At 54.4% G+C, this 22570-nt stretch overlaps 2 protein-coding genes across 4 annotated transcripts; both read right to left on the bottom strand.

Moving 5' to 3' along the window:
• Positions 1–255: 255 nt before the first annotated feature.
• MINDY4B (MINDY family member 4B) lies at positions 256–8783 on the bottom strand. The gene is made up of 12 exons (XM_088060777.1): positions 8557–8783; positions 8276–8303; positions 6747–6869; positions 5986–6105; positions 5073–5148; positions 4659–4852; positions 4256–4321; positions 3654–3724; positions 3428–3572; positions 2882–3076; positions 2317–2587; positions 256–962 (listed from the first exon to the last, which is right to left on the bottom strand). Exons 1-12 carry the CDS (start codon positions 8658–8660, stop codon positions 820–822), a joined length of 1536 nt encoding a protein of 511 aa, XP_087916903.1. The 5' UTR covers positions 8661–8783; the 3' UTR covers positions 256–819.
• Positions 8784–11358: 2575 nt separating this feature from the next.
• On the bottom strand, positions 11359–20554 carry CLRN1 (clarin 1). Of its 3 annotated transcripts, XM_088061184.1 has the most exons (4): positions 20302–20554; positions 16313–16507; positions 15469–15489; positions 11359–11748 (listed from the first exon to the last, which is right to left on the bottom strand). In XM_088061184.1, exons 1-4 carry the CDS (start codon positions 20552–20554, stop codon positions 11483–11485), a joined length of 735 nt encoding a protein of 244 aa, XP_087917310.1. In that variant the 3' UTR covers positions 11359–11482. The 3 variants fall into 3 exon arrangements, with proteins under 3 accessions (XP_087917310.1, XP_005525209.1, XP_087917311.1); XM_005525152.2 differs by lacking the exon at positions 15469–15489 and having other exon boundaries at positions 16328–16507; XM_088061185.1 differs by lacking the exon at positions 15469–15489 and having other exon boundaries at positions 16328–16441.
• Between the last annotated feature and the right edge of the window lie 2016 nt (positions 20555–22570).

Raw genomic sequence — 22570 nt, 5'->3', positions numbered from 1 at the left:
TGCCCTGAGCTGGGCAGAAACTGGAGATGGGCAGCGCAGTGCAGACCCCACGCCAGGTGTAACCAGCATCTCATCCTGGCCCAGCACAATCTCAGACTGGGGGTCACCACTTCTTATTTTATAAAATGGAATATATTAAATTATTCAGTTCAATATAAATTTAATTTATTCAATTCAATAAATTTGAACCAAGCTTCTGGATCACTTGCAGAAGGTTTATTGTTAGTTGTCATTAGCAACGTTAAGGGTGTGACTGACAGGTCGTTTTGGAGTAATGGCAGTGAAAAAGGAAGCGGACAGTGGTTTCTGTGAGCTGGAAGCAATGTGCCCTGCCCACGCTTGTCAGGCTAATGCAGGGTGCCAGGATTTGGCAGTGGCAGTAAAATCACTGAATCACAGAACCCCAGAACAGTTTGGGTTGGAAAAGCCCTCTAAGACCCAACAGGTCCGACCATTACCGCAGCACTGCCAAGGCCACCACTAAACCAAGTTCCCAAATCACACATCCCATCCAATCTGCGCAGCTTTTAAATCCCTCCAGGCAGCTGTGCGGGGACTTTTTCCTGCCAGCTGTGGTGGGAAGCAGGAGAACCTGCATCCTAGCACCTGAAGAGGGTGTGCAGTGGGACAGGGCTGCAGGTGGCTGTTCCCCCAGTGCCCACTCAAGGTGTGATGCCTTGTGGGCAGGGCGTCCCTTCAGTGCACCAAAGGTTGTTTGTCTGGGGAGAGAGGTTTTGTCCCCCAGACTGCAGTGACCAGTGGAGTTGGTAATGTGTGCTAGATGCTCCTTCAGGAGCAGGGGTCCATTGTGCTCACTCCTCAAAAGAAGGGGTCTGTCCCGTTCCAGCTGATGGTTGCACCTGCCCACTTGGTCCTGATTGCCATCTCCAGGGCTGGGCGCCTCCTCCCTGGGCTGCAGGGGCCTTCTCTTTGAGCCTCTTCCCAGTGATGCGAATGAGTGTCTGAAGAGGAAATGAAAAATAAATGTCTAAAAAAAAATCTTAAAAACCCAACCCCACTCCGAAAGGCTTCAGTGAAGGTTAAAAGCAGAAGCTTCTGCAGCCGTGTTGGTGCAGATGTGCTGCTGGTCTGCCCCAGGGAGCTGGGGGAGCTCAAGCAGGGCCCCCCGAGCTGGGGACTGACCCTGCCCCTGGGGCCCCCGGGAAATTCCGGTGCTCTAAGTGCAGCCCTGGGCTCCTTGCACAGTGTGTTTGCATGTTGCTTTTCTGAGCAGATGCTCAGATAGGATCTGTGGCCACACCAGGTATCATGACAGTTGATCTCAAATCACTCTACTTCCGTGCAGATTTACCCTTTAGTTTCAAGGTTCTGACTTTGCTTTAAATGCTGCAGTGAAAGGAGAGCAAGGAAGGAGGCACCCAGCGAGGAAGGTAAGTGATGCACAGCAGCAGAGAAACAAGAACCTTGCACCCCAAGCACAAAACCTGGTTCACAACCCAAGCGTTGCTACAGGAGCAGTTTATCCCTCCTGGGGGGATATGAAACTTGGTGGGGAACACGAGGGCCATGGTGGCACCTGGTGCTGAGCAGCAAGACAGACTTCAGCCTCAGTCAGCCGGGCAGGTGGGTGTGCAGGTTTTGTCTGGGGTAGAATTCATTGCCTTCCCAGTGCCTGGTGTGGGGCTGTGGTTTGGATTTGCGTAGAACCCAGCTGATAATTCAGAGATGGTTTTGTTATTGCTGGCATAGCCAAGGCCTTTTGGGTTCCTCCTGCTGGTGAGGAAGTTGGGAGTGCGTGGCAGGCTGGGAGAAGACACAGCCAGGACAGAGGACCCAAAATGATCAAAGGGATATTCCAGACCGTGTGACATCATGCTCAGTGTATAAAGTGTATAAAGGGGAAGGAAGAGAAAGGGAGGGGGACTTTTGAGTACGGTGTTTGTCTTCCCAAGTCACTGCTGTGTGTGATGGGACCCCGCCCTCCTGGAGGTGGCTGAACACCTGCCTGCCTCTGGAGGAAGTGAATTCATTCTTTGTTTTCCTTGGCGCGCGTGTGTGGCTTTTGCTTTTCTTATTAACCTGTCTTTGTCTCAACCCACAAGTTCTTCATTTCCTACCCCTGCAGTTCCCTCCCTGATCCTGCTGGTGGGGGAGTGAGTGAGTGGCTGCGTGGGGCTTGAGGGCTGGATGGGGTAAAACCACGGCAGCTGGAGAGAAGGTTATTATAAATTTTGAATTAATCCTGAAACAGTCCTGTTTTCTGGTACGTTTAAACTTTGTATTGAGTCTTTAACACAACAACAGTTCTCGACAGTGACTCCCATCCCTCAGTCCCTGGTAAGCCCGGGTCCGTACCTATCGTCAGGTGGGCAGTTCGGGTCTGCTCCTGCTGCCCACTGCAGAAGTACAGGTGGAAAATTCTCTCGGATTTCCAGTCGGAGAGCAGCCGGCTGTCGGTGCAGAAGAGCACGCCGTGCCTGCCCGAGACACTGCACAGCCACACGGGCACCCGGGGCGTGCGCAGCCCGGGGCTCACCTGGCGGGACACGCTTACCGGGAGCTGTCCCGTGCCGGGCCCGGGCCGTGTCCCTGTTCCTGTCCCCTGTCCCTGTCCCGTGTCCCTGTTCCTGTCCCCTGTCCCTGTCCCGTGTCCCTGTTCCTGTCCCCTGTCCCTGTCCCCTGTCCCTGTCCCCTGTCCCTGTCCCCTGTCCCTGTCCCCTCTCCCTGTCCCTGTCCCGTGTCCCTGTCCCCTCTCCCTGTCCCCGTCCCGTGTCCCTGTCCCCTCTCCCTGTCCCTGTCCCCTGTCCCTGTCCCTGTTCCGTGTCCCTGTCCCCTCTCCCTGTCCCTGTCCCGTGTCCCGTGTCCCTGTCCCCTCTCCCTGTCCCTGTCCCTGTCCCGTGTCCCGTGCCCCTGCTCTCACCTGTCGCTGTCCCGGCTCTCGCTCCCAGTGCAGAAATCCCACCGGGTACCGCCGCTGCCGGGGTTCGTTATCCCCATCCCCATCCCCGTCCCCGTCCCCATCCCCGTCCCCATCCGCAGCTCCGGTTCCCGGCTCCCGGTCCCCGCCGAGCTCCCTCGGGCTGGCCCGTCCGGTGAGCAGCAGGCTGAGCACGGCCTGTGGAAACAGCCCCGGGAAATGCCCTTTGCGGGCGGTGCCCTGCTCCCAGCTCTGTCCCGACCCTCGCCAGCAGGAGATGCCAGGCTGACAGCGGCTTTTTTAAAATTATTGCTCCTATCATCATCATCATCATCATCATCATCATAATCATCATCATCATCATCATCTCTTTTTTAAGTGCACAGACATGATTAATATTGCAAAATATTTTTTCATTAAAAAAAAGTTCATTACTTATGCTTCTTTTTATCTTTGGATTAATTAACAAGTGATAATTTTTCCCTAAATAAAAAATATTTATATGGGAAAAATAAAACCAGAACGCCTGAGGCATGTGGCTGATCCTACCTCTGTACAGGTGATGTTTCCAGAACTGACGCTCAGCAGAGGAGCTGTGCCACCCAAATCCTCTTGGACCCTGTGTGGCCAAGCACAGATCATCAGGGCAGCCCTGGGCCTGTGCCAGAGGCAACACCGTACCTCCCTGCCTGACCTACAGAAATGGGAGAAAAGGAAAAGGCTTTTCAGAAGATCTAACCAAACTACAGGAAAATTTTTAAAAAGTGAAATATACCTTTCAAGTGTCCTAGAGAAAAGTAAACTGTACAAAAACAGGATCACTCCATGGCTTCCTTCACCTTTGAACTGGAAAAAGAAATAAGGGGTCACAGGGGAGGAATTATGGCCAGTAAATCATATTTAATTAATTAACACAATTCCTCTGCTTCAATACAGCCTTAGGTGAGTGTGTTGAGTTAGATAAGGAAGGTGTTATTCCAGGAAAATGTTGTAACTAATTCTGTCGAATAGGATCAGGGAAAGAAAAGAAAAAATGAACTTCCAGTTATTGGCTAAAAATGTTTTGTACAGTTTTTCCCATACTTTTGCTGAGGCTGCAAGGAATCACATCTTTGCATGATGTACAAAATGCCCTGTTTACCCATTGTTTGTGGGCTGAGAGAGCTGGAATAATGCATAAAGTCACAGGGATTTCCATGGGAGCAGGATCCCTTCCCATAGGAAAGGCTGGACATGATCCATGAACTAGCTGTACATCAACTGTGTGAACGTCCTGATGATGATGACATTTCTGTGTCCAAAATGCCCAATTTGAATGGGAAATAAGATGTAATTTAGCAAGAAAATAACATGGATAAAGCAGTTATCCCCACTTACACAGCTGATGTGATCAGAGATGAAGCCCTGGGCAGCAGCTTTCTCAGAGAACTCGAACAGCCGGGTCTGTTGGGCAGAGCAACGCGAGGGTGGTGTAAAGGAGACATGAATTATACCAAAAAGCTGAGCTTGTGCATCCTATGGCTCTGTTGGTCAAGTGAAAGAGCAATGCAAAGGTTTGCTCTGCCCCTTCCCCAGCCGGGGGCTCTGGCTCTGTGCTGGGTTTCAGGGGAGCAGCTTTGTGCTGACAGGATTCTCCTTTGTGCAGGAGAAGGAAGATGGGCTTTGGTGAAGGGGAGGGGATGTACCTGGGGCTGCACCAGGACCTGGCTGGTGGCTGTTTGTAGTGCAGGTGTTGGAGATTCTATGTTTCAATATGTCTTTAAGGAAAATCCATACTCACTCTGTCTGTGAAGCTGCTGGCTCTGCAGCCCTCGCGTGGCACCATGGTGATAGGGGCAGTGACAAGGCACACGACGGCTCTGCCACCTCCTCCTGCTGCCCACAGGGTCTCTGCCAGGGCTGTGGCCAGTGCCTGCCCCTGCTGGTGCCGCCCGAGCCGGCACAGCCTGTGCCAGGGGACAGCAGGGGCTGGGACTGGGGGACACGTGTCCCGAAATCAGAGGATTTGGTGGGAGGAAGCCTTGCCTGGGGGCCAGCCAAAGCTTCTCTCCCAGTGCATATCCCCACCTGTATCTGCACAGCTGAACCTGGATCTGGTCTGCCTGAGCTCAGAGGCTGGCACTGAGCAAACACTGCGTGGAAATAATTTTTATGTGTGCCGTGAGGCCCAGCACTTACCTTTCCAGGTGAGTACATTCTGTGTCTCTTGTGAAGAGCAGGTATGTGATGATGTGTGCTTGTACAGCTGCCAGAATGGCTCTTGTTCCTCCCTGGGAACAGAACAGCCCCTGCTATCTGAGGAGTCTGAAGGAGCTCATGTCATTCCCACAGTCCCTGGCCAGGGGGACAACAAGAAGCCCTCGTGGAGGAGAAGCTGCAGGACAGCCCTGGCCACGTGCTGGGGGCAGCAGGGATCCTGTGGGTGGGTGCCCTTCCTCCCCCCGTGCCAGGGAGCTCCCAGCTCCAGGTACCAGCTGTGCTGGAAACCCCATGGTTTGTTTCTGTCCCCTCCAGCCTGGCAGCAAAGGGGCCTGAGGCAGCCCAGGGGTGATGTGAGTGCCTGTCCCCGCTGCCACCGTGCTGCCACCCGCATCGGGGCCGTGCTCCCTCCGCGAGCCTCGGAACGCGGGCAGTGGTGCCTGTGCTTGCACAGCACTTCAGCCTCCACACAAGGTATGGGGATTTACAATTTGAGTGTGTATCTTGGCCTTCTGGTTTTTTGGATGCAATCCTGTGATGGCAAATAAGGAAGAAGAAAGTCTCCTGGTGAAGTCTGGGTGACTTGTTGAATGTCTAGGCGGCACAGGAATAATTAGGTAAATCTAATTCTCAGAAAGGAAACAGGCTTGGTGCAACCTGCTGCATCTCTCCTGAGCCCTGCCCATGAGCACCCGCCACCGGTCCCTGGGGGACACCAGGCAGGGGGTGGCAGTCCCTGGGGGACACCAGGCAGGGGGTGGCAGTCTCTGGGGGACACCAGGCAGGGGGTGGCAGTCCCTGGGGGACACCAGGCAGGGGGTGGCAGTCTCTGGGGGACACCAGGCAGGGGGTGGCAGTCCCTGGGGGACACCAGGCAGGGGGTGGCAGTCCCTGGGGGACACGTTTACCTTTCCTGCCTGCAGAGCGTAGGCCAGATCCGAGTGTGGCGGGTGGAACCTGAAGCGAGCTGCTGCCCACTCACGGCTGAAGAGGGGGGTCGTGCTCCTGAAGAGCAGCTCCTGCAGCCTCTGGAGGAGGAGGAGGCACCAGGGTCACACCTCTCATCCCAGCATGAGGCTCTGGAATAGCAGTGTCACACTGCCTGCCTAGAGCCAGCCCTCACAGCTTCAGAGCAAAGATGATGTTTGGAGCTCAGTGCAGGGACTGCATTCAACACTCAGCCACCCTGCTGAAGCTTGGTTGTAGCGTGTAATAACTGACATTTGGGTACAGAGCAGATTTCGGGGAAGATTGCTCTGGGGCCTGTCCTGCCATTGCCTGCAGAACTGCTGGACAACAGCACCTGGCAGCAGTGCTTTTGGGGCCAGGCTGAAATCCCTCACTGATGGTGTTAAAGGCCCTTTCCAAGCCAAACAATTCTAAGATTCCATCATCCTGCCTCTTGTCCTGAGGCTGTTTTTCAGGGAAAACCCTGAGAGCAGGGAAACGTTGCTTGTTGTCATTTGACTGGCTCTCTCCTGAGAATTATTGTATATCAGCTTTAAGGTTCCAGCCCTGTTTGTTAAGAGTCTCCTAAATAATCCATGCACTGCCTGTTCAGCTGGCAGCAGGATGCAGCCTGCAGTCAGAGCACCAGGAAAGGCTCCCCGGTCTCTCTGCCGTCAGGAGATTCAATTACAGCTCATAATTAATTCAGCAGGCAGCTCACCATGGCCGTGTCCGGGGAGATGGGGCGGCCGCCCACGCCCGGGGGGAGCAGGAGGGGCTGGGGCTGCGACCCTGGGGACTGCCCAGCTCCGGGTGATCCTTCAGCAGCACTGCTCCGTCCTGGCTGGGGGACAGGAGGGGACAGGAGGGGACAGGAGGGGACAGGAGGGGACAGGAGGGGACAGGAGCGGACAGGAGGGGACAGGAATGGACAGGAGCGGACAGGAGGGGACAGGAGGGGACAGGAGCGGACAGGAGGGGACAGGAGGGGACAGGAGCGGACAGGAGGGGACAGGAGGGGACAGGAGCGGACAGGAGCGGACAGGAGCGGACAGGAGGGGACAGGAGGGGACAGGAGGGGACAGGAGCGGACAGGAGGGGACAGGAGCGGACAGGAGCGGACAGGAGGGGACAGGAGGGGACAGGAGGGGACAGGAGCGGACAGGAGGGACAGGAGGGGACAGGAGCGGACAGGAGCGGACAGGAGGGGACAGGAGCGGACAGGTGGAGACAGGAATGGACAGGAGCGGACAGGAGCGGACAGGAGCGGTCAGGAGGGGACAGGAGTGGGCAGGTGGGGACAGGAGGGGACAGGAATGGACAGGAGGGGACAGGAGCGGACAGGAGCGGACAGGAGCGGACAGGAGTGGAGAGGAGTGGACAGGAGGGGACAGGAGGGGACAGGAGCGGACAGGAGCGGACAGGAGCGGACAGGAGCGGACAGGAGCGGACAGGAGGGGACAGGAGCGGACAGGAGGGGACAGGAGGGGACAGGAGCGGACAGGAGGGGACAGGAGTGGAGAGGAGTGGACAGGAGGGGACAGGAGGGGACAGGAGGGGACAGGAATGGACAGGAATGGACAGGAGGGGACAGGAGCGGACAGGAGGGGACAGGAGCGGACAGGAGGGGACAGGAGGGGACAGGAGTGGACAGGAATGGACAGGAGGGGACAGGAGCGGACAGGAGTGGACAGGAGCGGACAGGAGCAGACAGGAGCGGACAGGAGGGGACAGGAGGGGACAGGAGGGGACAGCACGTCTGTCCCCGAGCTCCCCCCGTGCTCGGGGGTGGGCACCACGCCTGGCTGTTCGCTGCCAGGCTGGGGTGCCCTGGGACAGGGGTGCCCTTCACTTCTTCAGACATTCCCAACACATCCCTATGAGCTGATGACTGGAGCAGGTCACAGTGCTGTGTTTGTCCGAATTACAGGAAATAATACCCTTCAGTGGCTCCCAACCTAAGGGCACAGCAAGTTTTCCAAATACTTACATTTTGGAGATCTTTGTTTTCTAAAACTCACTGTGAAAACCATTATTTTTTGACAGAAAGTTTAATCAAGTGTTGGACTGTCCTGTCCCTTTGATTTCAAAATATTTGAAGAGAACATCTCTTTCTCAAAGAAGCAACATGAGAAATGAATCTCCAGAGATACCTGGGCTGCAGGTACAGACGTGTGTCCTTGTGCCAACCAAGGACAGCCCAAAACTCACCAGACACACAGAAAATATTACCTTTGGAAAAGGAGTTACCTGATGAGTCGTGCTGTCGATTTCCAAACTGAAAACGTAAAATAAAGTACAAATTAAAACACCCAACAGAGGTATTGCTAGCACGTGGAGAAACCGGAGCCCAGCCAGAAGAGAACCCCAGAACAAAGGGAGAGTAAGAGCTGTAGCATTTACGTTACTGAGTACACGAGGAACTTTTACCATTGTCACATAAGTTTTGTATTAAAACATGACTTTTAAAATTACATTAAATAGCCGCCTGGAATTAAAACTGTGTTAAAGAAGCAGAATGAAAATCTTACCCACGGAAACTAAAGATTTCTCTCCATTTGCTCAGATCAGAGATTCTGCTGGTGATCTCCTCCAGCTCCGTCTGTGCAGTGTGCTCAGCCTGCCGGTCACCCATGGAGCAGCGGGTGATGCTCTGCGTGATGAGCTGGGAAATGTTCTGGGTGATGAGCTGGGAAATGTTCTGGGTGAAGAGCTGGGAAATGTTCTGGGTGAAGAGCTGGGAAATGTTCTGGGTGATGAGCTGGGAAATGTTCTGGGTGATGCTCCAGGCAATGCTCCAGGTGCTGCTCCAGGTGATGCTCCAGGTGATGCTCCAGGTGATGCTCCAGGCAATGCTCCAGGTGATGCTCCAGGTGATGCTCCAGGCAATGCTCCAGGTGATGCTCCAGGTGATGCTCCAGGTGATGCTCCAGGTGATGCTCCAGGCAATGCTCCAGGTGATGCTCCAGGTGATGCTCCAGGCAATGCTCCAGGTGATGCTCCAGGTGCTGCTCCAGGTGATGCTCCAGGCAATGCTCCAGGTGATGCTCCAGGTGCTGCTCCAGGTGATGCTCCAGGCAATGCTCCAGGTGATGCTCCAGGCAATGCTCCAGGTGATGCTCCAGGTGCTGCTCCAGGTGATGCTCCAGGCAATGCTCCAGGTGCTGCTCCAGGTGATGCTCCAGGTGATGCTCCAGGTGATGCTCCAGGCAATGCTCCAGGTGATGCTCCAGGTGATGCTCCAGGTGATGCTCCAGGTGATGCTCCAGGTGATGCTCCAGGTGATGCTCCAGGTGATGCTCCAGGCAATGCTCCAGGTGATGCTCCAGGTGCTGCTCCAGGTGATGCTCCAGGCAGTGCTGTGGGGGCACTGGAGCTGCTGGCCAGCCGCCCTCCGACCCTCGCTGCTGAGAGGCACCGAGCTCCCTGCCCTGGCCGGGCTTTGTGGGCAGTGCCCCTGTCACAATGTGATGGAGCTGTAGGAGAGCCCGGCCCTGCTCTGCTCACTGTACAGCAGCATCAATGTTTAATGATGAATTTAATAAATAAAGAGCAGAGTGGGATGACGGCAGCGGTGGCTGCTCAGGGGGGGCTGGCTGAGGGTGGCAGGAGTGTGGGGTGGGAGCAGAGGCATTTCCAAGGACACAAGGAGGTCCAGGGACCGTGCAGGGGCTCCCCCAGGGTCTGTTCTGGGGTCCCTCAGGGTACATGATTGGGCTCCCTCACAGTTTGCATTGCACAGACCACACCTGCTCTTTCAGCCAGTCAAACACACAAACATTGGCTTAATTTTATTTTGCTGGTAACAAGTTGTTGTTTGCCTTAGAAAGAGCTGGTGCTGGGGTGCAGGGTGAGATGTGGGGTTGGTGGGGCCAGGCTTTGGGCATAGTGCTCCTGTGAGGACACCCAGACCCCAGGCTGGGGCTGCTCTTGCCTGCACAATAAAGGAATGTGTTTGGCTTTGCTGTGTAGTAAACAATACCACGAGATGCAATACGAATTATGCTTTAAAAACACACATTAACATTAGGAGGAATATGCATATAGATTAAGAAGAAAATGATGAAAAAAGCTGGGAGTTGTGCTGACTTGCAGAAGCCCTTCCACACTGATAAAATCCAGGGAGATGCAGAGGCAGAGTACCTTGGGAAAGGATACAGCTGACAAACCTTTACAATAACCCAGCAGTGTTTTGCCTTTCACAGTGAAAGTACAAGAAATGACATCCAAGTCAGTAATGCCTCATGGGCTGCAGGATGCTGAAGCACAGAGGGCTGTGATAGCTGGGTCTGAGCTGTACCTGGGGACTGGGTGGATGCTGGCTGCAGCCCTGCAGATAAATGGAGCAGGGGCTCTCCCCCCGTGTTTGCTCTGAGGGCTGTTTTTGTGTCCTGTGGGGACCATCTCATCTCCAGGGCACCGAGGTGACCCCCGAGAGGCAGTGTTTGGTGCTATGGTGCTCTGCCTGGGGAAGCAGCTCTTGCTTTAGCTGCCTTGGGGATGCTCAGGGGGCGAGGCCCGATGTGTCTGTGTGTTCTGGCTTTCCACCCCAGACCCTCCTGTGTCCCTGCTGAGCTGCAGCCTGAGTGGGAGCCTGTCTCTTGTGTTATTGCTGCCCTTTGCCAGAGGTTCTGACTTGGTTTATTGGCATTGTGTGATGGGAACTTGCAGGGCCGTTCTCTGGAGGTACCTGGGCTCACTCCTGTGCCTCTGCCCTGGGAAATGCCCTTTGCCTGATGTGCTGCAGAGGGTTCATTCAGTGCTGCCAAGCCTGGCTGCCTCCCTCAGGTGAGCAGGAGCACGTGGCATCTGCCCTGCATCTGTGCTGTGCCAGCTTTGTGTCCAAGCTGCAGCAACTGCTGGGAAATGAGGGCTCCCAGGGCTTTGGGTTTGGTTTGTTTAGAGGAAAAACTCCAGAGAGTTTCACAGAGAGAAATGATGCTCTTGCCATGTGTGTGAAGCCAGACCAAAGTGTGTGTGTTTGGGTGTGCCCTCTGAGCTCTGCACACCTGAGCTGGAGTCTGGGGAGGGTTGGGGCAGAGCCTGGGCCCTGTCCTCTCCCTCACTGGGTGTCCTTGGGCTCTGACACGAGCTGCATCCCTGCCTTCACCAGGGCTAAGGGCAGAGCTGCTGCTGCAACTCATTGATTGGACTGTCCAGACTCAGTGGAACACTACTGAGATTCCTATTTTTTTTCTTCATAGCCACTTTTTAAACAATTTAAAGGAAAAGATGTCATAATAAGATCTTACCCCAAAAAAGAAGGCTTTTCCATCCAGACATTACCATACAGCACGTTTTCTTTTGTTCACTGCTTACACCATATTGACACTTATTTGAAACTTCCCTTTTTTCCCCCTTCTCTACAGCTAATAATTCACAAGTTGGTACATCTGGTCATTGTTGATGCAATAGTGACAAATTTCTTTACTTGAAATGTCCTTAAATCCCATCATTTTAATACATCAGGTCAGCTGCTCCTGTGATTGTCCCTGAATCTTTTGGTTTTGAAAAGGGAAAGTCAAATCCAGCAAATCTGATCAGCAGGGCATTGAGGAAGTGCACCAGGGAGCAAACCAGGATGGTCCAGAAGGAATTCGCAAACTGTTCACTGTGAGTCTTGAAGGTAAAAGTTCCCTCTTTAAAATTAGCAATTTTCTCTGAAAGGTGGTGGATCTTCACCTCTGAGGAGAACAGAATCATGATGAGGCAACCACAGGAACCTGCAAGGGAGGGGGAGATGCTCATCACCTCAGCAATCCCTCAGCCATGCTGTATGATGTATGCTGCAGCTAAAAACCACATGGAGAAGGTTTGTATGGCCACTTAGCTTTAACAGGGATTATTTTTGGAACCCAAGCCAATGGCTATTGAAATGGGTAAGCTTTCCTAATTGAATTTGGCCCAGGAGCAGGAATATTTAGCACTGCTGCTTTAGTGCCCTGAGTTAGTGAAATATCTGTGCTCAGCTTCCTGTTGCTCATTGTCCCATTGAGCATAACGGGGCTCCCTGCGTGCCTGAACATAAACACCTGCTGAAGTCCTTTGTTAAATTATGATTGTAACGTGTAATTCCTTGTAGTGTCAGGGTAAATCTGCCTGTCAGCCAAGCCAGCAGCCCAGAGAGTGTGTGTGTGGCAGAGGGACAGGACCCTCTGTTATCCCAGCACGGCAGTGGCTCCTCTCAGAGACCACGAGCTGCTGCCAGCCTCTTGTGTGTGTCTGTCACCCTCCTGTGTGTGTCTGTCACCCTCCTGTGTGTGTCTGTCACCCTCCTGTGTGTGTCTGTCAGCTCCTGTGTGTGTCTGTCACCCTCCTGTGTGTGTCTGTCAGCTCCTGTGTGTGTCTGTCACCCTCCTGTGTGTGTCTGTCACCCTCCTGTGTGTGTCTGTCACCCTCCTGTGTGTGTCTGTCACCCTCCTGTGTGTGTCTGTCAGCTCCTGTGTGTGTCTGTCACCCTCCTGTGTGTGTCTGTCAGCTCCTGTGTGTGTCTGTCACCCTCCTGTGTGTGTCTGTCAGCTCCTGTGTGTGTCTGTCACCCTCCTGTGTGTGTCTGTCACCCTCCTGTGTGTGACTGTCACCCTCCTGTGTGTGTCTGTCAGCTCCTGTGTGTGTCTGTCACCCTCCTGTGTGTGTCTGTCACCCTCCTGTGTGTGACTGTCACCCTCCTGTGTGTGTCTGTCACCCTCCTGTGTGTGTCTGTCAGCTCCTGTGTGTGTCTGTCACCCTCCTGTGTGTGTCTGTCAGCTCCTGTGTGTGTCTGTCAGCTCCTGTGTGTGTCTGTCACCCTCCTGTGTGTGTCTGTCACCCTCCTGTGTGTGTCTGTCACCCTCCTGTGTGTGACTGTCACCCTCCTGTGTGTGTCTGTCACCCTCCTGTGTGTGTCTGTCAGCTCCTGTGTGTGTCTGTCACCCTCCTGTGTGTGTCTGTCACCCTCCTGTGTGTGTCTGTCAGCTCCTGTGTGTGTCTGTCAGCTCCTGTGTGTGTCTGTCACCCTCCTGTGTGTGTCTGTCACCCTCCTGTGTGTGTCTGTCACCCTCCTGTGTGTGTCTGTCACCCTCCTGTGTGTGACTGTCACCCTCCTGTGTGTGTCTGTCAGCTCCTGTGTGTGTCTGTCACCCTCCTGTGTGTGTCTGTCAGCTCCTGTGTGTGTCTGTCACCCTCCTGTGTGTGTCTGTCAGCTCCTGTGTGTGTCTGTCACCCTCCTGTGTGTGACTGTCACCCTCCTGTGTGTGTCTGTCACCCTCCTGTGTGTGTCTGTCAGCTCCTGTGTGTGTCTGTCACCCTCCTGTGTGTGTCTGTCAGCTCCTGTGTGTGTCTGTCAGCTCCTGTGTGTGTCTGTCACCCTCCTGTGTGTGTCTGTCACCCTCCTGTGTGTGTCTGTCAGCTCCTGTGTGTGTCTGTCACCCTCCTGTGTGTGTCTGTCACCCTCCTGTGTGTGTCTGTCAGCTCCTGTGTGTGTCTGTCACCCTCCTGTGTGTGTCTGTCACCCTCCTGTGTGTGACTGTCACCCTCCTGTGTGTGTCTGTCAGCTCCTGTGTGTGTCTGTCACCCTCCTGTGTGTGTCTGTCACCCTCCTGTGTGTGACTGTCACCCTCCTGTGTGTGTCTGTCACCCTCCTGTGTGTGTCTGTCAGCTCCTGTGTGTGTCTGTCACCCTCCTGTGTGTGTCTGTCAGCTCCTGTGTGTGTCTGTCAGCTCCTGTGTGTGTCTGTCACCCTCCTGTGTGTGTCTGTCACCCTCCTGTGTGTGTCTGTCACCCTCCTGTGTGTGACTGTCACCCTCCTGTGTGTGTCTGTCACCCTCCTGTGTGTGTCTGTCAGCTCCTGTGTGTGTCTGTCACCCTCCTGTGTGTGTCTGTCACCCTCCTGTGTGTGTCTGTCAGCTCCTGTGTGTGTCTGTCAGCTCCTGTGTGTGTCTGTCACCCTCCTGTGTGTGTCTGTCACCCTCCTGTGTGTGTCTGTCACCCTCCTGTGTGTGACTGTCACCCTCCTGTGTGTGTCTGTCAGCTCCTGTGTGTGTCTGTCACCCTCCTGTGTGTGTCTGTCAGCTCCTGTGTGTGTCTGTCACCCTCCTGTGTGTGTCTGTCACCCTCCTGTGTGTGTCTGTCACCCTCCTGTGTGTGTCTGTCACCCTCCTGTGTGTGTCTGTCAGCTCCTGTGTGTGTCTGTCACCCTCCTGTGTGTGTCTGTCAGCTCCTGTGTGTGTCTGTCACCCTCCTGTGTGTGTCTGTCAGCTCCTGTGTGTGTCTGTCAGCTCCTGTGTGTGTCTGTCACCCTCCTGTGTGTGACTGTCACCCTCCTGTGTGTGTCTGTCACCCTCCTGTGTGTGTCTGTCACCCTCCTGTGTGTGTCTGTCAGCTCCTGTGTGTGTCTGTCAGCTCCTGTGTGTGTCTGTCACCCTCCTGTGTGTGTCTGTCACCCTCCTGTGTGTGTCTGTCAGCTCCTGTGTGTGTCTGTCACCCTCCTGTGTGTGTCTGTCAGCTCCTGTGTGTGTCTGTCAGCTCCTGTGTGTGTCTGTCACCCTCCTGTGTGTGTCTGTCAGCTCCTGTGTGTGTCTGTCACCCTCCTGTGTGTGTCTGTCAGCTCCTGTGTGTGTCTGTCAGCTCCTGTGTGTGTCTGTCACCCTCCTGTGTGTGTCTGTCAGCTCCTGTGTGTGTCTGTCAGCTCCTGTGTGTGTCTGTCAGCTCCTGTGTGTGTCTGTCACCCTCCTGTGTGTGTCTGTCACCCTCCTGTGTGTGTCTGTCAGCTCCTGTGTGTGTCTGTCACCCTCCTGTGTGTGTCTGTCACCCTCCTGTGTGTGTCTGTCACCCTCCTGTGTGTGTCTGTCAGCTCCTGTGTGTGTCTGTCACCCTCCTGTGTGTGTCTGTCACCCTCCTGTGTGTGTCTGTCACCCTCCTGTGTGTGTCTGTCAGCTCCTGTGTGTGTCTGTCACCCTCCTGTGTGTGTCTGTCAGCTCCTGTGTGTGTCTGTCAGCTCCTGTGTGTGTCTGTCACCCTCCTGTGTGTGTCTGTCAGCTCCTGTGTGTGTCTGTCAGCTCCTGTGTGTGTCTGTCACCCTCCTGTGTGTGTCTGTCAGCTCCTGTGTGTGTCTGTCAGCTCCTGTGTGTGTCTGTCACCCTCCTGTGTGTGTCTGTCAGCTCCTGTGTGTGTCTGTCAGCTCCTGTGTGTGTCTGTCACCCTCCTGTGTGTGTCTGTCACCCTCCTGTGTGTGTCTGTCACCCTCCTGTGTGTGTCTGTCAGCTCCTGTGTGTGACTGTCACCCTCCTGTGTGTGTCTGTCACCCTCCTGTGTCTGTCAGCTCCTGTGTGTGTCTGTCACCCTCCTGTGTGTGTCTGTCACCCTCCTGTGTGTGTCTGTCACCCTCCTGTGTGTGACTGTCACCCTCCTGTGTGTGTCTGTCAGCTCCTGTGTGTGTCTGTCACCCTCCTGTGTGTGTCTGTCACCCTCCTGTGTGTGTCTGTCAGCTCCTGTGTGTGTCTGTCAGCTCCTGTGTGTGTCTGTCAGCTCCTGTGTGTGTCTGTCACCCTCCTGTGTCCTGGGGCAGGCTGTGCTGCTCCAAGTGCTGACCTCGCTCACAGCATCTGGAACCCTCCTGCTGTGGGACCAGCTCCATCACTGGCATATTTTGGTGGGTTTTTCCTCCCTTTTTGTACTCTGGTGTGGTTCCTGGCTCTGACTGTGTTTGGGGTGCCAGTGATTCCAGCCCAGCTCTGGGGCCCTTCTGCCATGGCTTCCTGCAGCCCATTCCCATCCTGCCACCCACCCTGGTGTGGGATCTCCCCACTTTATCTCTCAACTTCAATTTGGAAACACGTGTTTGATATGGCAGAGTCGCCCTCCTTCCTGCCTGGCTCGCTTTTGCCAGTTTAGAGTGAGCCCAGCAGAGCTGAAGTCGCTCTCCTGGCTGAGCAATGGGTGTTGGTGAGCGCTGGCAGCCCCAGCACAGCCCGGGTACTCACAGGAGATGGAGCTCCAGAGGTACAACCCCAGCACAGCCCAGGTACTCACAGGAGATGGAGCTCCAGAGGTACAACCCCAGCACAGCCCAGGTACTCACAGGAGATGAAGCTCCAGAGGTACAACCCCAGCACAGCCCAGGTACTCACAGGAGATGGAGCTCCAGAGGTACAACCCCAGCACAGCCCAGGTACTCACAGGAGATGAAGCTCCAGAGGTACAGCCCCAGCACAGCCCAGGTACTCACAGGAGATGAAGCTCCAGAGGTACAACCCCAGCACAGCCCAGGTACTCACAGGAGATGAAGCTCCAGAGGTACAACCCCAGCACAGCCCAGGTACTCACAGGAGATGAAGCTCCAGAGGTACAGCCCCACGGGGCCGTGCAGCGTCTCGTAGGGGCTGCCAAAAGCATTGAACATGAAGAACCCTGCTCCCACCAGGGCAAAGACAATCAGCACTGCACAGAAGAGAATGACACTAACGTGGATACTTGCAGGGATAATTCTGAGCAAATCTGGAAAAACTGAAACCAAAACAAACACAACATTATTACACACATTAGACAAAGTTGTCTCTGATGTCAGCTGGTGGTTCCTGCTCGTTTGTGATATTTGTTTTAGTCCTGCTCTTCTAAGTGCAACCAGGTGAAGTAATTAACTAGAAATGGTTTTTCATGGATGTTTGGGGGCAGAAAAATTCTGTGACACTCAGAAGCATAGACTGGCCAGGAGAGAGAGAGACACCAGCTCCAGGGAAAGCCTCTCCTCCCTTCCTGAGGATGGTATTTGGTCCTTAATGTGAACAGCATCTTCTGGGCAAAACCAGGAATTTGTGTTTGAGGAGGCAGGTCTGGCACAAGGTGCCACCGAGGCCTCTCCCCGTGCCAGCACTACAGGGCTGATCTCCCTTGGCTGAAGGCTTGGCCCTCCGCTCTTCTCTGCCACTGGGACAAGAAATCTTTCTTTAGACTTTGTTTTCATTTCTGTTCATGAGGTCCCACAAAGGGTTGTGACATGGGAAAGAAAATTATGCTGTGATTATGGATGCACAAATACAGGAATAATTTATTCTAAATATTTTAATGCAGTTTTTAAGCTACTATTTCAAATTGTGGTCCTGTTTGTCTAGGACACAGGGATAGTCGTTCAGACAGCAAGAGAGAATGATTTATTAAAATTACCATTTGGCAAAGATGGGTGTTTTGGAAGGAAGTGTGAAATACCCTTCACTGCTCCTGATCCATGGGGACATGACTAAAGAGAGGTAACAATGCCTGGTGCTGCTTTGCTGTGGCTGCAATGTGTGCAGAGCAGAGCAGCCTCCATCAGAGACTCCTCCCTGTGAAGCCTGGAGCAGCAGACTGCTCGGCAGCTCCCTGCAGGAGCACCCACAGCACCGGGGTATCCAAAGTCCATTTATCTCCCTGAATAACTGAAAGGGAAGTCAATGAAACAAATGTCTGCGGAGCTCACGAAGCTCAGCAAGGCCAAGGTGCAGGACAGGACAATCCCAGCACAAACTCAGGCTGCTGGGGCTCAGCAGCTCCCCGTGCCTCGGCCAGAGCCCCCCGAGCCCGCAGGGTGAGCAGCAGGGGAGGGGGTTCTGCCCCTCACCCTGCTCAGGTGGGACTCCATCCTCAGAGCTGCCCCAGCCCTGGGGCCCCCAAAACAAAAACAACCTGAGGGAGTCTGGAGGAGGCCACGGAGCCAGGCTGGGAGAGCTGGGGGTGTTCAGCCCGAGGAAGGGAGGGCTCTGGGGAGACCTGAGAGCCCCTTGCAGTGCTTCCCTGTGCAGGATTCCAACATGGAACAGCACTAGTTCCTGTGACACTATCGGATGTTGTGGGAAAACGTGCAAAACCCTGCGTTTATTAATACAGTTTTATATGGTTTGTTTTAAGAAAACGGGTTATGGTATGGTATTGAATCCTCCCCTGGGCAGCTGCATCTACAGCTGGTTCTGTTGTTAACATTTTATATGTGATGTGTCAGGAAAAATTAATTCCAGAAACAATGTTGTCTTGAAAGGAAAAGGTTCCTTCATAGTCCAGAATGAACCCATGTGTGCTGTGTATGGCAGAGACCTTTAGAAAATGAACCACTGACCTAGAAACTGATGGGAATGAGTGGGAACAAATGGAGCAGAAGTTTTTCCCCAGCTGAACTGGGTTTGCTGGCAGAGCAAATTCATATTACAATTAAGAGATACAGTGGTCAGAAGGGAGCATTTAATGGGAACAAGCACAGAACTAAATAATTTAGCCTATTTTCCGTGTCTGCTGTCCTCAGACACGCTGAAGTGCAGTGAGTGCATTAAGCTATGGCTCTGTACTTTATAAGTTTGTCCTGCTTTCCAAAATGCTCCTGGTGAGCTTCCAAGGTACCAAGGTGATGGGAGGGGGCTGCTGAAGCCCCAGGGAAAGGGATCAGCATCTTGTTCTCAGTGCTCTCTGAGGTGAGTGCTCCTGACCCTCGCAGCTGTCACTGACTTGAACCTGTCAGCCCCAGAGCTGCTGGCAGCTGGACCAGCCCTGGCTTGTCTCACCTCCAGCAGTAAACCAAATCCTTGGGATTGCATAGACTGCTCTGAAAATCTGCCCTCAGTGCAATAACTGCACACTGGGATGGCACACAAAGCAATCAAAAGGGAACTTCAGCGGTATAAATAGACTAGTGATGGAATTCAGAGAGAACAAATACTAATACTACATTAAATTAGCTTGGTTTACTCTTCTGGGAGAATATTATATAGTAAATAATTTCTGGCAACCTTCCCTTGCATTAAATCACGGATTTGAGCAATTTGTCCGTGCTGTTGTAGCAGAACAATTATAAACTGTGTGCTGGAGTAATTAAAGAGAGGTATTGTACACACAGCAACTGAATTTTCTGCTGCCTGTTTGCGTGCTGCTGGATACAAATGTGTCTCACTTCATGATTTTTTTGAGTCATCTTCTTATCCTTGAATATTAATAGCTTATGAATGTAAAGTGAAGCCATTACTAATACTTTGATATTCTGTGTGTCAGGTACCAAGTCAGCCAGCATTCCCCAGACAGTCTCCCCCAGTCTTTCTTCCAATTAATGCCACAGATTACAAACTTTTGGGCTGCTTTCTATCTCAATAGCAGCCAGTGCCCCAGCTCTCTCCTGAGGTTTTTGCTGGTTTGGTTCATTCTTGACAGCACAGAGGTAATGTCGTAATGCTGGCACACAGAGGAAGGTGACAGAGATCAATTAAAGCCCCCAAACACTCTTCAAAAAGTAATAGTAAAAATCTTTTGGAATGTGGCTATCTGCGTTACTGCATGACAGATTTTTGAAGACATTAACCAGGCTGTGCTATATCATAAATGAAGTTAGTGGAGATCAGAGCCCGGCAGGGCAGCGCGGCTTGGCGCAGCCCGCAGCGGGGTTCGGTGTCAGGGTTCGGTGTCGGGGTTCGGTGTCGGGGTTCGGTGTCGGGGTTCGGTGTCAGGGTTCGGTGTCGGGGTTCGGTGTCAGGGTTCGGTGTCAGGGTTCGGTGTCAGGGTTCGGTGTCAGGGTTCGGTGTCAGGGTTCGGTGTCGGGGTTGGGTGTCAGGGTTCGGTGCCGGGGTTCGGTGTCAGGGTTCGGTGTCAGGGTTCGGTGTCGGGGTTCGGTGTCGGGGTTCGGTGTCAGGGTTCGGTGTCAGGGTTCGGTGTCAGGGTTCGGTGTCGGGGTTCGGTGTCAGGGTTCGGTGTCGGGGTTCGGTGTCAGGGTTCGGTGTCAGGGTTCGGTGTCGGGGCTGGATGTCGGGGTTCGGTGTCAGGGTTCGGTGTCAGGGCTGGGTGTCAGGGTTCGGTGTCGGGGTTCGGTGTCGGGGTTCGGTGTCGGGGTTCGGTGTCAGGGTTCGGTGTCGGGGCTGGGTGTCGGGGTTCGGTGTCAGGGTTCGGTGTCGGGGTTCGGTGTCAGGGTTCGGTGTCGGGGTTCGGTGTCAGGGTTCGGTGTCAGGGTTCGGTGTCGGGGCTGGATGTCGGGGTTCGGTGTCAGGGTTCGGTGTCAGGGCTGGGTGTCAGGGTTCGGTGTCGGGGTTCGGTGTCGGGGTTCGGTGTCAGGGTTCGGTGTCGGGGTTCGGTGTCGGGGTTCGGTGTCGGGGTTCGGTGTCGGGGCTGGGTGTCGGGGTTCGGTGTCGGGGTTCGGTGTCGGGGTTCGGTGTCGGGGTTCGGTGTCGGGGCTGGGTGTTGGGGCTGGATATTGGGGTTTGGTGTCAGGGTTCGGTGTCGGGGCTGGGTGTCGGGGCTGGGGACAGCCCGGTCCCGGCAGGGCTCTGTGACCCCCCCGAGCCATCGCTACTCACATGAGAAGTGCGAGGGTCTCCCCCCGAGCCCGCACTGCCGCACCCGCTGTCCGGAGAAGAGCCCGTACTGGATGTCGCCGATGAACTTGTGCAGCTCGGGGCCGCTGGCGTTGACGAGCAGCGCCCCGGTGGAGCAGAGCAATGTTCCCCGAACCCACAGCTGCCTGCCCACGGCCGCCGCCGTCCCCAGCGCGCAGGCCAAGCTCAGCAGCCCGGCCGTGCAGAAGATGAGCTTCTTCTGCTGCGCTGGCATGGCAGCACCCGGGGCTGCGGGGACGCGACAACAGCCCGGGAGGCGCTGCCCAGCTCCTGGGTACGGCAACAGCCCGGATACTGGAGAGCCCCGGCACCCGGCCAGCCCTGTCCCGAGAGCCCCGGCACCCGGCCAGTCCTGTCCCCAGAGCCCGGCCAGTCCTGTCCCCAGAGCCCGGCCAGCCCTGTCCCCAGAGCCCGGTCAGTCCTGTCCCCAGAGCCCGGTCAGTCCTGTCCCCAGAGCCCGGCCAGTCCTGTCCCCAGAGCCCGGCCAGTCCTGTCCCCAGAGCCCGGCCAGTCCTGTCCCCAGAGCCGAGTGCCCGGGCAGCCCTGGCTGGAGGATGCTGTGAAGGCTTTCCGTCCCTGTGCCCTTCTCTGTAGAGCTTTGCAGATGTTTCAGTGCATCCCCTGTCACTTGATAGCGAGGGTTTAGGATGACAGATCTCTGTAATTTGATGAGTGCTCTGCTCGTCCCAGCCCCCGGGGGAGTGGGTGAGTTGGGGGTTCAGACGACAAACTTGGCTGCTCCATCTGATTATCTGCTGTCCATAAAGGAAGGTTTCAGAGGGTTTATTTTTGCAGGGTTTCTTCTAAAGCCAGCAATGCTGAGCTGCTCTCTTGTATTTTTTGGTTGTTGTTTTGTTTTCTTGCTTTTGGGCTTTGTTTTTTCTTCCATCCCTGTGTATTTATTTTTTGCTGTTTTTAAGGAAATGCCCAGGTACCATACAGCACCCTGCCAAAGCAGGAGGCCCCTCTTCAGTATCCAGTTGCATTTGGGCACTTGCTTGTCCTTGCATTCCCTGCCAGGGCTCTCTCTGTTAAGCACAATGCTGTTTTGGCTGCAGCGTGTAGGACGCTCAGGCAAACTGCTCACTCCAGCTTTCAAACACACACAAATACATTTCCTCTTACAACTTGACAGAAGACCCAGCCCACCCCGAGGCTCAGGAACACACGGCACCTGCCTTGCTCTTCACACGGCGTCCCTGGACTGTGGCCAGGGCGAGTTCCAGGGGCTCCGTCTGCATCCATCCACCGACTGCCAGGGGCTTCAGCAAACACAGTTTGGGCTTTCTCTCAATCAGATCAGCTTACTGCTTTGTTAACTGCACGCACACGCTCTGCAGGTGGTTCAAGAATATTGTATCACCTGGGCTTAAAGACTGAGTCTAGTTAACTATGTGGGTTTTAAGGCAAACTTGAAATTAAAATGAAACAAGGCTGCGTAAAAAGGATTTACTGATTTGGTTTGGGGTCCCGTCGCCTCGTGTGCGTTTGTGCCAGATGCCTGTCCTTGCTGCTCAGTGAGGGGCTGAGCTGCCCACTCCCCTCACATCATCCCTGGACCAAGCAGCCCTCCCTTGGCAGTCCCAGCCCTCCCTGCTCGGATTTTCTCCGCTGGTGCATGGGCTCAGCCGTATGCTGCAGGTCGGTCACGGCTCTGCTGCTCCGCTTTCAAGGCTGTGGCCGTTCAGTGTGTTGGAGAACAGTGGGCTTTGGGTGGGGCAAGGTGTGCTGGCTGTGGTTTGAAATGTACCCGTGTCCATTCAAGGGTGAGGGATGTTGGGAGAACGGCTGGGGAGGTCTCTGCACCTGCTGAGGCACAACGGAGGAACCTCTGGAGAAGCTGCTGGTGTCGGTGTGTCCTCTGCACCCCTGCCGGGGGAAGGAGTGGTTCTGCTACCTGGCATGGCCAGGCTGTCCCTCTGGGATGGAGGGCTTGCTCCATGCATCTCCTCTGTTCTCCTCACCATGAACCTGCCCCCGTGTGCCTGCTGAGTGAGGCTGGGCAGTGACAGCACCAACCTCTGCGAGCTCTGGCCCGCCAGGGTTCCTTTGCTGTTTCCAGCCTGTCACTGATGCCTGGTGCCAGACACTTGGTGTTGGTTTTGTCAGATTTGTGAGCGGTTTATATTGCCTTACCGACTTCTACAGTTTTCACGACTGTGGAACAGAAGAGCCTGTTTGCTTTTGTACGTTGCTTGGCAATCACAGAAATAACAAGAGAGTAATTATT

The sequence above is a fragment of the Pseudopodoces humilis genome, chromosome 11, assembly GCF_049639895.1.
Source record: "Pseudopodoces humilis isolate 2021_Gansu_Grassland_sample_001 chromosome 11, ASM4963989v1, whole genome shotgun sequence".
In the NCBI taxonomy this organism is placed as follows: domain Eukaryota; kingdom Metazoa; phylum Chordata; class Aves; order Passeriformes; family Paridae; genus Pseudopodoces; species Pseudopodoces humilis.
The sequence above is the reverse complement of the archived record's forward strand: the minus strand, read 5'-3'. Positions and strand labels throughout refer to the sequence as shown.